General features: G+C 50.1%; 1 protein-coding gene across 1 annotated transcript in view; it reads right to left on the bottom strand.

The window, feature by feature from the left end:
• Nucleotides 1-14,014, bottom strand: part of Prx (periaxin) — a 19,851-nt gene continuing 5,837 nt past the window's right edge. Inside the window, exons 5-7 of the mRNA XM_021200990.1 lie at nt 11,002-11,158; nt 4,758-4,954; nt 1-4,162 (exon numbers count right to left, since the gene is read on the bottom strand). Of these exons, the coding sequence (XP_021056649.1) occupies nt 383-4,162; nt 4,758-4,954; nt 11,002-11,158 (4,134 nt within the window). The 3' untranslated portion in view covers nt 1-382. The remainder of the gene's footprint in view (nt 4,163-4,757; nt 4,955-11,001; nt 11,159-14,014) is intronic.

The following is a 14,014-nucleotide window of genomic DNA, read 5'->3' as shown; positions in this document are numbered from 1 at the left end:
GGGAATTGAACTCAGGATCTCTGCATGAGAGGCCAGTGATCTTAACCTCTGAACCATCTCTTCAGCCCCTCAAGGCTACAAGATTTTAAGTTCAAGCTGAGGTTAACACTGCACAAGCCAGATGGGGAAAACATAAGGAGACCTTGTGTCCTACATGAGAACCAAGACACATGACAACTTTTGAATTATTTTATTCCCATAGCTTGACATGACACACAGGCACTTTGGCCAGTGAGGTGGCACAGGCCCCTGGCTCCTGCCTGAGTCAGTTGCCCACCTTCAAGCCCTCTGAGGATTAGTGCTAGTAATGTCACATACAAAATGGGGAGCTAGGCTGGGGGATGGGAAGACAAGAGGGGGAATCCACAGCTGTCCCAGGGCTTCAGATGGCAGCGGCCTGCGTTCCCTCAATCCTGGTGGAGCCTGGAACTGCTGTTTCTGAAAATCCCACACTGGGCAGTCGGACCCTAAATCCACCTTCTTCCCGGTCCCTACTCCCACTCCGGGCCTTGGGGCTTAAGGACACCCTAGGAAAGCGGAATTTGGGTGACTTCTCCCCAACTGGGGACTTGGAGGTTGCATCACCCTCCTGTCCCTTAGAGACTTTAGAAGGGGAAGCCAAGCCTACACGAGGTAGGCGGACCCTTACCCTACCCCGGCGACTGGAAACCCCTTCCCCACTGCCTTCCTCCTCCTCCTCAGGACTGGGAGAGCCTTCTCCGGAGACCGAGTCACTTTGGCTGAAGCCCACTCGGGGTAGCCTGAGCTTTGGACTCTTAACCTTTTCTCCAACTTCTATCCCTTCCTTGGCCTTCGCCAGACCGAACAGGGGCAGCCGAACCTTGAGTTTGTGCCCGCCATCCCCATCGCCCTCAACCACCTGGTACTCAGCATGGCTACTCACTGGTGACATGAGTTCCACATCAGGCAATGAGAGGTGGAAGGTGCGCTGGGCCTCGGGCCCCTGGGGCTCAACACCCTCTCCTCTGCTTGCGGTCCCCAGTGTGGGCAACTTCAGCTTTAACCCACCCTCACTCTTGGCTGCTTCACCAGCCTGGGCTTCATGGCCCAGCCCCACATCCAGCTCTAGCTGGGGCACTGTCACTGTGGGCATCTTGAAGATGCCCTCGCCCACTAACAGATCACCTCCTGACACCTGGGTTCCAGGTAGCTCCAGCATCACCTGTGGCACCTGGACCCTAGAGCCTGCCGTACCCTCTGCAGAAGGGGCTGCAATCTCAGGGCCTGCCTCCCCAAAGCTGGCCAGTTCCACCTGGGGCAAAGAGCTGCCTAGTGTGGACACCCTCTGCACACTCTCCTGGCCCTCTGCAACCACCTGCCCAGTGGTGGACACCTGGACGCCTGACGGCTTCATGCCACTGATGACCTTCTCTGTCTCCTGAGCTCCTGGTGTGACCAATTCCACCTCAGGGATCTTAAGCTGCCCAGCTATGAACTCCAGCTTTTCCCCCGGGCTGACACGTCCATCCTGAGTTTCTGCTTCCTTTCCTCGCGACAGCCCAAAAGACGGCATTTTCAGCTTGGGCATCTTCACCTTCCCATCCCAGCCCCAACCCTTTCCCTCAAGCTCAGCCTCCCCTGCCACCAGTACATCAGCCTCAGAGTCCCGGCCTTTCACCCCAAACTTGGGCAGAGCAAATCTGGGCACCTTAGGCTTGCTGTCAGTTACTTCCACTTTGCCTGAGGGCAGTTGAGCATCCAGGCTGAGCTGCGGGATGGACAGATCCAGCGCTGGCAGCAACCCGGCTTCCCCAGCTCCCTTCACTTCGGCCTCAGTCCCTGCTCGAGTTTTGGGAAGTGAGATGGTAAACTTGGATACTTTCAGCTTGGTGGCTCGCCCAGGCCCCTCCACCTCTGCCTTGACAGCTTTGGGCCCTGAAAGTCCGAATTTGGGCAGAGAGAACCTGGAAGAGGGTTTGGCTTTCATCTCCACCATCTCTAGCTGCTCTTTCTCAACTTCAGCTGTGGGCAGCTGAGGAGTGACAATCTCCACAGAGGGCACACGAAAGCCCACCTCTCCAACACCCACTGCCACCCTGGGGCCCTCTGGCTTCTCCACTTTGCCCGGGACAGCTTCTTGGACTTGTCCCTCCAGGCCCAGGGCCCCAGGCAAGTCTAGCTCCACAGAGGGGAGAGAGAGGGAAGGGACACCAACACGGGACGCCTCAGTGCCCACCTCTGGCTGCAGACAGGGAAGTGTCATGAGTTTGTCTGGAACCTCAATACCTGCCTCCCCAGGCTTGCCCACTTTCCCCAATTTGGGCACGGTCATCTTGGGCAACTTGAAACTAAATTCAGTCCCTTTCGCCTGCTCCGCCCCTGCAGGTCTCCTCTGCACCTCAGGAACCTTGGACAACTTCATCTCTGGCATCTTGGGAAGATGCACCTCTGGGACCTGTGACACTTGCATTTCAGGCAGCCGAATGTCTGACACTTTGGGTAACTGCAGCTCTGGAAGGGGGACATCAGGCACTGCCATGTCAGGCACTTTAGGGAGTTTTATTTCTGGAAGCTTCATTTCAGGAAGTTTAATGTCGGGCACTTTGGGCAACTGAACTTCCGGGAGGCGAATGTCGGGCATGGTCATCTCCGGCATCTTAGGGAGTTTCATTTCTGACACTTTGGGCAGCTGAACTTCCGGGAGGTGAACATCGGGCATGGCCATCTCGGGGATCTTTGGGAGCTTCACCTCGGACATTTTGGGCAGTTGCAGCTCCGGGAGGTGGACATCAGGCACGGCCATCTCAGGCATCTTTGGGAGCTTCACCTCAGACACTTTGGGCAGCTGAACTTCCGGGAGTCGTACATCGGGCACGGCCATCTCGGGCACCTTCGGGAGCTTCATCTCTGGAACTTTTGGGAGCTGTACATCTGGAAGGTGTACATCGGGCACAGCCATCTCGGGCACCTTCGGGAGCTTCATCTCTGGAACTTTTGGGAGCTGTACATCTGGAAGGTGTACATCGGGCACAGCCATCTCGGGCACCTTTGGGAGCTTCATCTCTGGGACTTTCATCTCAGGGACTTTGGGCAGCTGCACTTCTGGAAGGTGAATGTCGGGTACAACCATCTCGGGGATCTTTGGAAGTTTCATGTCTGACATTTTGGGCAGCTGTACCTCAGGGAGTTGCACATCTGGGATGGCTGCCTCAGGTACTTTGGGGAGTTTGACCTCAGGAACCTTAGGGAGCTTTACTTCAGGCCCTTTGGGTGCCTTGACCTCAGGCCCAGCCACACCGATGGCGAAAGAAGGCATCTTGAGGGTGGGAAGCCTCAGCTTGCTCTCAGCAACAGCTTCCTGGCCAGAGGGCCGGGGTTCCAGGAGAGAAAGCCCAAAGGTGGGCATTCGAAGTCTGGGACCCTTTGCTTTGGCCTCGGGGCTGCCCTCGACCACTTTGGCTTCAGTGGCTTCCTTCCCTCGAATCCCAAAACGGGGGAAACTAAGCCGGGGCATCTTGAGGGCCACTTCAGGAACCTCTCCCTGGGCCTCCACCTCTGCACCTGGCAAAGCCAGGTCCACCCCCACAGACGGAGCTGCCACATCCAGGGTGGGGACTTTTACCACTGCAGCCCCTTCCTGGGCGTCCAGGCATGGAAGTGTGGGAAGAGTGGGTAGAGAGGGCAGGGTGGGGAGTTCCACTTGTGGAACCTGGATTCCCGTGGCTGGGGGCTCCACAGCCGGTGCAGCTGCGGCTCCTAGCCCAAGGGCTGGCAGGTGAAGGGCAAAGCCGCTGGCTGCCTCTGTTGAGGGGGTCCCCTTGGGAACTGAGACCTGAGGGACACCCGCCTCAGCACTAGGCAACCGAGGCCCAACTAGCTCTATCTGAGGGGCTGTGAACCCAGCTCCTGTGGCTGCCTCAGCTTCTGCCTTGGCCTTCCTTGGGGGAGGAGCAGCAGCAGCCATTCGGGCTACCTGGGCCTCTTCAGCTACTTCTCGGACACGAAGCCGAGGCAGCTGGAGGCGGCGACGGGCAGGGGCAGCTGGGACAGGTCCCTTGACAGCCTCGGCTTTGACACCCCGACGCAGTCGGGAGAACTTGGGAAAAGAGAACTCGACATCAACAGGGGCCAAATCTGCAGGGGTCCCCAGGGCCCCAGTCACCATCTTCTTCTTCTTCACAGGGGACAGACTCTGGATGTTCTGAGGAGAGAGGAGAGAGGCAGGAGGCTGTGGGACAGTGGGAGGCTGGGAGTAGACAGAAAAATAACCCACGTAGTATACCAGGCTGGGAGAAGTTTGGGGTAGAGTATATCCCCAACAAATCCGCCTTCCTGCCTGTCACTTCAGGAAGGCAATGAAAGTCATTCAGAATCTCACAGTGAGTGGACAGGGGTGTGGCAATGGGAACCCAAAAATTCCAGGCCCTGATTCTGGAATTTCTCCAACATCCTTACTGTAGAGATGGGGAAACTGGGACCCAGAGAGGAAAAGAAACTTGGGTCATTCAGTAACCCAACAGCCATTGGGCTAGAATCTAGCCTTCCAGGACTCCATGACCCCTAATGAGCCCAGGTTGCATGGTGGGGATGGGTGAGAACCACCTGCTGACAGGTGCACCCTTTGACAGGGGTGGAGTTTAGGAGCAGAGAACAAGGGGCAGAGGGCGAATTAGTGTTGGGTTAGTGACAGACAGAGGGCCAAAGTGGGCCACGGTGAAAGGGAGTAGGGTTTACAGCGCAGCAGCGACCGGGTCACTGGGGCTGTCCTGGACCGGGACCGGGCTAAGCACGCGTACCAGCTTGGCCACTTTGGCCCGCGGGCCCTTCATCTCGTATCCAGACACCGTCCCCGGCCTCAGTGCCAGGTCCCCGGTGGGCACAGTGCGCTTCAAGCAGAAGGACACCTTGTAGGGCTCTGCGCATTGCAGCAAGCGAAGTGCATCCTCGTATTTGAAGTTCTCAAAGAACACACGGGCACTCAGCAGCTGGTCCCCTGCAAACGAGGTGGAGGTGGGTCTGGAGTGAGTGTCTCCTGACTCCACCCACACTTGGGCCCGCCCACTTCCTAGGAGTCAGCCATGAGAGGCCCCTCCCAGATTTTGACCCTGCATATCACAGGCCTCTAGCTTGAGAGGAAATTTCAGAGGTTATGGCTCTAAGAGCGACGAAACTGGTCCCATTGGCTTTAGCCCCGCCCCTTTCCGGAAGGAACGGATCCACTTGGGCCACTTATGGTTGTCTCTTCACTCTCCTTTTCCATCCTCATCATTCAAGCAGAGGGTTCCTTGTGAGATCAGAATCAAAAAGCAGCATCTTTGAGTACCCACAGGGGTTCACTCAGTTCACTATATAGCCGAGGATGATCTTAAACCCTTGACCCTCTTCCTCCACCGCAAGGGCTAAGATTACAGGCATTTGCCACCACACCCAGTTGTGAGTATGAAACCGTAAGGTACGGAGGTACCTTACTCTCTGAATGGTTCCTTCCCCTGCTTCTTGAACTCATAAGAATACACTGTTGAAATTGGAGCTGTAGCTCTGCTATGGAGCACGCTTGCCTAGTACGAAGGGTGTCCTGGGTTCAGTCTCCAGTACTATACGTCCGTATGACAGACACACTGACAGAAGATTCAGACCTTGAATTGGCTTTGCCTAGACACTGGCTTCAGTTTAACAGAGATCCACCTGCCTTTGCTTCCCAAGTGCTGGGATTGAAGAAGTGGGTTGCTACACTTGCTCTCTCCCCTGCTTTTAATGTGTGTCTGTAAGTATATATGCTTTGTTTATGCGGATATTCTCTGAGGCCAAAAGAAGACATCACATACCTTATAGCCAGAATTACTAGTGGCTGTGAGCTACTTGACATGGGTTCTGGAAACTGAACTCAGCACTCTTAACCATGGAACCATCTCTCAGGCTCTGGTAATACTCTTTATTATGTCTGTTTTAATATTTATTTTATTGCTGGGCTATGGTGGCGCACACCTTGAATCCCAGCACTTGAGAGGCAGAGGCAGGCGGATCTCTGAGTTCGAGGCCAGCCTGGTCTACAGAGTGAGTTCCAGGACAGCCAGGGCTACACAGAGAAACCCTATTTCAAAAATAAATAAATAAATAAATAAATAAATAAATAAATAAAATTTATTTTATTTTTGTGTATGTGACTGTGAGTGTGTGTGTGTGTGTTTGTGTGAGTGTGTATGTATATGTTTGTGTGAGTGTGTGTTTGTATGTGTGTATGTGTGTGTGCATGTTTGAGTATATATGTGTTTATGTTTGTGTTAGTGTGTATATGTGTGTTTTTGTATGTGTGTGCATATGTATCAGTGTATATTTGTGTGTGTGTGTGTGTGTGTGTATGCTGGCTCCCACAGAAACCAGAGAGAGCTTCGGATTTCCTGGAATTGGAGTTACAGATGGGAGCTGCCCAACAAGGGTGTCAGAGACAAACTCAGGTCCTCTGTTCAGCTCCTGTCTTAACCACTGAGCTACCTCACCAACCTTTTTTGTTTGTTTGTTTTTGCTTTCTGAAGCTGGGTTTCCCTGTGTAGCTCAGGCTAGTCTTGATCTTTTTCTCACTATGACTCCAAGGCTAGCCTCACACTATCAACCCTCTTGCCTGAGCCTCCTGAGTACTAGGATTATAGTGCCCCAGTTGGGGAATGTTGTGAAGTTTAGTAAGGTGTCTATTTCTGACACCCACATTTATGCTTCCATCCTTGAGTTCTCCCCTCTACACTTATAAGTGGCCCCCCAATCTCTGCAGTTTCTGAGCACTATCCACCCAAGTATTAAAACTGTGAATGAGGGCTGGCGAGATGGCTCAGCGGGTAAGAGCACCGACTGCTCTTCCAGAGGTCCTGAGTTCAATTCCCAGCAACCACATGGTGGCTCATAACCATCCGTAACGAGATCTGGCGCCCTCTTCTGGAGTATCTGAAGATAGCTACAGTGTACTTACATATAATAAATAAATAAATCTTAAAACAAAACAAAACAAAACAAAACTGTGAATGTACAAATCTCATATAAACATAATATTTGCATAACAACTATATACATCCACCCTGCATTCCCTGTACTTCATCTCTAGGTAAAATTCTGGAGTTTTATTATTATATTTTAATGAGTTTTTTGTTTGCTTGTTTGTTTGCTTGCTTTTAATGTATGAGCATTTTGATTGCATGCATGTCTATGCTCCACGTATGTGCCTGGTACCCATAGAAGTCAGATGAAGGTGTTGGATCCCCTAGGACTGGAGTCACAGACTTATTTTGAACTACCATGTGGCCACTAGGAATAAAATTTGGGTCTAAAGCCAAGCATGGTGATGCATGCTTTTAGTCCCAACACTTGGGAGGCAGAGGCAGGCATAGCTCTTAGTTTGAGGTCAGCCTGGTCTAAGAATGAGTTCTAGGGCAGCCAGGGCTACACAGACAAACCCTGTCTCAAAAGAGAAAAGAATCGTCATCATCATCATGTTCCTCCTCCTCTTCCTCCTCCTCTGGGTCCTCTGGAAGATTAACCAGCACTCTTAAATGCTGAGCCATCTCTTCAGCCTAACTTTCTAACTTCTGGGTTTTTTTTTAATGGTGCTGGAGATTGAACCCAGGGCCTTATGCATACTAGACCAATGTTCTACCATTGAGCCAGAACTCTAGGCTAGTGCTCTACCACTGAGCCAGAGCCCTGGTCCTCTTTTCTCTCTCTTTGAGACAGGATGTTACTAAGTTGCCAAGGCAGACATTGAACTTTCCATTCTCCTGCCTTGGACACTTAAATAACTTTGTTTGTTTGTTTGATACAAAATCTCCCAGTGTGGTCCAAACTAGCCTTAAACTCAAGAATCTCCTACCCCGGCCTCCCAAGGGCTGCTGGAATGACAGGCCAGCACCACAAACTCCAAATTATATATGATACAATGTAAATACTATATAAATAGTTGTTCCCTTGTGTTTTAAGATTTACTCTTTTTGTGTTTGAGTACTTTGCTTCCATGCATGACAGTGCAGAGCCCAGAAGAGGGCATATGACCCTTGTAAGGGACAGTTGTGAGCCACAGTGTGGGTGTTGAGAACTGAACCCTGGTTCTCTGCATGGCTAGCAAATGCTCATAACTGCAGAGGCATATCTCTAGCCCCTTAGGGGATAATGAAAGAAGAAAGTCCAGACATGTTCAGTATAGGCACTTCCCCCCAACACAGGCACAAATAATTTCAGTCTCTGATCCCTGAATCCTCAGATGCAGAATTCAGAGATGTGATTGTCTATCTAGGTGCCCTTCCACACCCCCAGACAGTGTGCAAGAGAAAGCTCTGATTTGCATTTGATGGGTCCCAGGTCGCCTGCCACCCCAACCCTCCTGAGGCTGGAGCAGGAGGAATCAAAGGCTTGGAAGGACCACAAAGGGAGACTTTATCTCAAGAAATTAAAATAAGAAAACAAGCTGGGCATGGTGGCACTTGCCTTTAATCCCAGCACTTGGGAGGCAGAGGCAAATGGCAGTAGTAAGTGAGTTCAAGGCCAACCTGGTCTACAAAGGGAGTTCAAGATAACCAGAGCTACATAGAGAAAGGCTGTCTCGAAAAACCTAAGCAAACCAACCAAACAAACAAGAAATGTCTAAAGGCTGTGTTTGCCAAGCTTCCATCGGGCAGCACCTTGAAGCCTGGCAACTGCCCCTCTTCTTTTTTATCCCTCCCCGTTTCTCTTGGATGCTGCTCAGAGCCTGGGCCTGCTTTCCCTGGCACAGTGTTTTGTGTTTTCTTATTCTTTCTCTGAGGCTCCCCACACTCCTCCCCCATCCCTTTAGCCACATGACTACTAACTAACCTCCATTGCTTTCTTGGACCCTAACTTAAAAGACCTGGCTTTCTCTCTTCCTCTCCCCCACTCAGCAATTGCTAAGACTTACAGATTGCCTGCACTGGTGTTTTTCTCCCAGTCTGTAATAAAATTGTCCTTGAGTTTTAAAACAAACAAACAAACAAAAAACAAACACAACACTCCCACCTTGTCTTTCTCCAAACAGGTATCAGCAGGCCACTCGGTCCTCAGGTAAAACCTCCTCAGAGATTCCCCACAACCAGCGAAGTGGGGATGAAACGTAGCTAGGCACACTATCACCTAAAAGTGATGCCTCCAAGCATCCTTGAGGCCTCCCTCTCTATGGTACCCTACACATAGTCCTGAAACCCGACAGTCAAGTCCTCCCAACAACACCATGTTAGGCCTGCCCGTCCATCACTCTTAGAGGTTACTTGATCTTGTCCCTGTGCTGCCTGTTACATTTCAGCCAACTGTAAAGAAAGCAGCTCCACAACATTCATTTCCATTTCTCTTCTGCTTACATCACAGAATAAAAGTCATAGCCCTTATGAGCCCTTCAAAACTGCCCTTCCCCCTACCTTCTCACTAGTTCCACCCCACTATTCTGTAAGCTTCTTAAGTGTAGGAACCTTTCTGTGTTCTGTTCACCATTGTAGCCAAAGCAGTAAGATGCTTAGTAAATAACTGTTATGGGCCGGGGATGTAGTTCATTGGTAGAATGTTTGCCTAGAGCTCACCAATGAGAGGCTGGGAGCACAGTTTATAGAGCATTCGCCTAGCAAGTCCAAAAAGCCCTGGGTTCCATCCTCAGTATGACAAAAATGAACATATACATTTTAAAAATAATTAATTAAAGAAAGAAAAATTGCTACATGCAATGCATAAGTTGAAACAGCTTTATCCATATTTCTTAAAAACATCTTTCATGGGGCTGGTGAGATGGTTCAGTGAGTAAAAGCACCCAACTGCTCTTCCAAAGGTCCAGAGTTCAAATCCCAGCAACCACATGGTAGCTCATAACAAGATCTGACTCCCTCTTCTGGAGTGCCTGAAGACAGCCACAGTGTACTTACATATAATAAATAAATAAATCTTTAAAAAAAAAATCTTTCATTTAATTAAGTTCCTCTCTCCATCTCAAGTTAACTCCACCCCCTTTTTCCTGTCCCAATAACACATTAATTAGCACTTACATAGTGCTTACTATGTGACACTTATCTGTGTGCTGTTTTCAAAACCTGATTCATTTAAGCTACATAATAACCTCATGAGGTCAGTGCTAATTATTCCCATTTAAAGATGAAAATATGGAGACACAGAAATATCACGAGGGTTCTGGGAGTCCAACACAGACAATGAACCAGCCCTAAATAATCATAGTGCCAGCTGGGCATGGTCACTCAGGCCTGTCATCCCAGCTACCCTGGAGGCTGAGGCAGGAGGATCAAAAGTTCAAGGCCAAGGGCTGGCAGGATGGCTCAGCAGTTAAGATTGCTCTTCCAGATCTATTACCCACTCGGCAGCGCACAAGGGATTCCGAGCCCTCTTCTGGCCTCCAGGGGTACAACAGATACATTACACATCGACATAGTTGTTGGCAAAACATCCATACAAATAAAATAAACTAATTATTTTTTAAGTCTAAACCCAGCCAGGGTTACACAGGAAGTTCAAGGCCAACTCGTGCAACTTAGACTCAAAAATTAAAAAGAATTTGAAAGACGGGCATGGGGGGTGCATGCCTATATCCCGGCATTTGGTAGACGGAGTAAGCTCATCCTCAACTGTACAGCGAGTTCAGACGGGCCTGGGCTCCTTCCCGAGCCCCCAAAACAATGAATGAGATGTAATTCGGTGGTAGAGCGAGGGCCTGGCGTGCTTGAGGAGCTAGATTCAGAAGAACAAGGAAGGCCTCACCACAACCTCTTAACCCCGCCTCCTAGCAACTAGGGACAACTTCAGTTTCATCCTGCCAGCACTCTAGGCAGATACCTAACTAACCACACCCTTGCAGGTCAACCCTGACACACCAGGCCTTCAGACCCCGCCCCACCCCGCCACGCCCCGGACGCAAAGCAGATTCCTAACTCCGCCTCCATAGACCTGCTTTGCCCCGCCCCCAAGCCACACCTCCAGTGCGGTGGCCGAGGCAGATTCTTAACTCCGCCCCCATAGGCCGGTTCCGCCTTGCCATATGCAGACCACGCCTACCTTCTTGCAAGCTGAGGCTCTTAGCCGCCGGCGAGTCCTCTCGCAGCTCGCGGACAAAGATTCCTTCTTTGCCGCCGCCTGCTACGTTGAAGCCGCTGACCCCGGTCTGTGCCTCGGTCTCCACGATAATTTCCACTAACTCCGCCCGTCTCAGCTCCTGCGAGGGGCAGCAAGGGGTCGCCATGGAGCTCCAAGACCGCAGCTCGCCCAGAGCTCGCCATTACGTTCCTGCTCTAGGACCCGCGTTGTCAAACAGCTCTCCCTTCCCGCACGCTCTCTTGGAGAGTCGGGGTCCAGAAAAGCAAGGGGCGGGACAGGGCTGGAAGAAGAGGGGATGAGTGGGCGGGGCAAACTCATGGGGCGGGACTAGGAGTGCCAAATTAGGTGATTTTGAGCTTATTAATTTTCTTTTCTTTTTTGTTTGTTTTTGAGACAGGGTTTCTCTGTGTAGCCATGGCTGTCCTGGAACTCACTTTGTAGACCAGGCTGGCCTCGAACTCAGAAACCCTCCTGCCTCTGCCTCCCAAGTGCTGGGATTAAAGGCGTGCGCCACCACGCCCGGCTCTTGTTAATTTTCCTTTCTTTCTTTTCTTCCTTTTTTTTTTTTTTTTCATTTTATTTTTGAGACAGGGACTCCTGTAGCCCAGAACGCCCTAGAAAACCTCGAATTCACAGAGATCCTCCTTCAAGTACTGGGACTAAAGTCATAAGACAAAATGCCAATTCCAATATCCATATTCTAAAGACCAAATGGGGCTTTAATAACTACACAAAAAGCCTAGGGATTTAACCCAGTGGTAGAACTCTTGCATAGAACCCACGAGGTTGAGTTCTGTTCCCAACACAAAACTAAACAAACCAAAACATTTGTATAAAATATTCAACTTGATAATAGTTATTCCTACAGGACAAAGGCATGCCTCTAATAAAGGGAGGCACCCTTAAACCATGCAGGATGGAAGAGTGGGGTCTTGCCCTCTGTGGGCTTGAATATGTGTGAGAATGCTGTTGTGAACTCTAACTCCAAGACATGCATAACTCCTCCGGGAAAGGGAATCCAATGAAGGGGGGTGCGTGGGTAATGAATGGTGACCGCAGCAGCAGTGGCATCCGTGGTATTTGCTGGCCCTGGCTCTGAAACTCGCCAGAGGGTTCACATCTGCTTCCCAGAAGGGGGAAGTGAGAAGCCTGATTCTCTCTAGGAAACCACAAGATTTTGTGGAGCACCTTGCATTTCTGGGCCTGTTGCTGTACTGCAAAGTTGGGTGGTGTGAAAGGAATGTCTGGTTGTGACCAAGAATGGATGAACCTGGGTGAATGCAAGGCATTGGGACCAGCCAGGAGAGGGAAGATCAGGCCTAGACTAGATGCCCTACTGCAGTGGGACTAGAGCAGGGGAATAGGAAACATTGGGGGGGGGGTGCTTCTTGGAACAGTAGGGTCCTTCCACTCCCCACTGGACAGCATCTTGTGTCTCCCCATGTTTTTTGGGAAGTCACAGGAAGGCAGTAAAGCCTAGGAAGTTAAAGTGACTTACTTAATGCCTCAAAGCACATTAATAGCCAAGCCTTGTCTTAGGTACTCACTCTATAGGCCGTGACCCCCTGTCACTCTCAGCCTTAATGAGGCTCCTTTGTAAGTAGAGTCACCCAGCCTGGTATTCAGTAGAAGAGGTTAAAACTGCTAACATTGAATCTGAAAGCAATGGCAGTGACTGAGGGTGTTCTCTTGGTACCAGACTATGCAGATGTCCAAAAAGTGAACCATTGGAGTTCCTAGAGATGGGGACCATTGCCCCACCTCACCAGTGGGGAAGCTGGGGCTCCAAGAAGTTAGCTCACCTGCTTAGGGCTGCACATAAAGCAGGAAAGGACTGGATTTGCCTTGTGGGTCCCCACATCCTCTACAGTGACTTTGTACTTTCTCAGCTCTTCTCTGTAGTGGGGTGTTTTGACTCAGGGTCTTACTCTGTATTTCAGGTTGGCTTCTAACTCACAGTAGTCCCCCTGCCTCAGCCTCTTGAGTACAAGTGCTAGAATCATAAGCATGTATCCATGCTTAGTTATAACTAGTCTCTTCTGATAAAATATGTCTGTTAAATTTTTTGGTTTTGTTTTTGTTTTCAAGACATGGTCTCAAGGCACTGGCTGGCTGTCCTGAAACTCACTATGAATACCAGACTGACCTCGAACTCACAGATCCACCTGCCTCTGCTTCCCAAGAGCTAGGATTAAAAGCCTGTGCTAGTGCCGGGCGTGGTGGTGCACGCCTGTAATCCCAGCACCCGGGAGGCAGAGGCAGGCAAGATCTCTGAGTTCCAGGCAATCCTGGCCTGTCTACAGAGTACAGAGCCAGTTCCAGGACAGCCAAGACTACAAAGAGAAACCAAAAAAAAAAAAAAAAAAAAAAGGCTAGGAGAGAGGCAGCAAAACAACAAGATAAACAAAGGATTCTATGTGCATCGGAGTTTTTGTTTTGCCTGCGTGTATGTCTGTGCACCACATACATGCTAGGTGTCAGTGGAGGTCGAGGAGTATGTCAGATCTCTAAGGGATTTGAACCCCCATGTGGTGCTGGAAATTGAAACGAACCCTCTGGAAAAGCAGCCAGTGCTCCTAACCACTTTGCCATCTGTCCAGCCAAGGATTTCCCTTTTCTTTTCTTTCTTTCTTTCTTTCTTTCTTTCTTTCTTTCTTTCTTTCTTTCTTTCTTTCTTTTTTTTTTTTGTTTACATTCATTTATTTATGAATGTGTATATGTATGAAGGTCAAAGGAATCAATTTTAGGATCTGAGTCTTTTCCTCTACCATGTAGCTTCCAGAAGATTACACTCAGGCTTGGCAGCAAGCACCTGTACCCACTGAGCCCATCTGACTGGCCCCTCTGCTAGGTTTCATCATCATCATCATCATCATCATCTTCATCATCATCATCATCATCGAGGACTGACTCCAAGATCTTGTGCATATTAGGGTATTTTACCCCTAAGTGGCACTTTTTTTTTTTTTTTTTT

The sequence above is a fragment of the Mus pahari genome, chromosome 1 (genome assembly GCF_900095145.1).
Source record: "Mus pahari chromosome 1, PAHARI_EIJ_v1.1, whole genome shotgun sequence".
NCBI lineage: Eukaryota > Metazoa > Chordata > Mammalia > Rodentia > Muridae > Mus > Mus pahari.
Note: the sequence above shows the minus strand (reverse complement) of the source record. Positions and strands in the feature narration are given on the sequence as shown.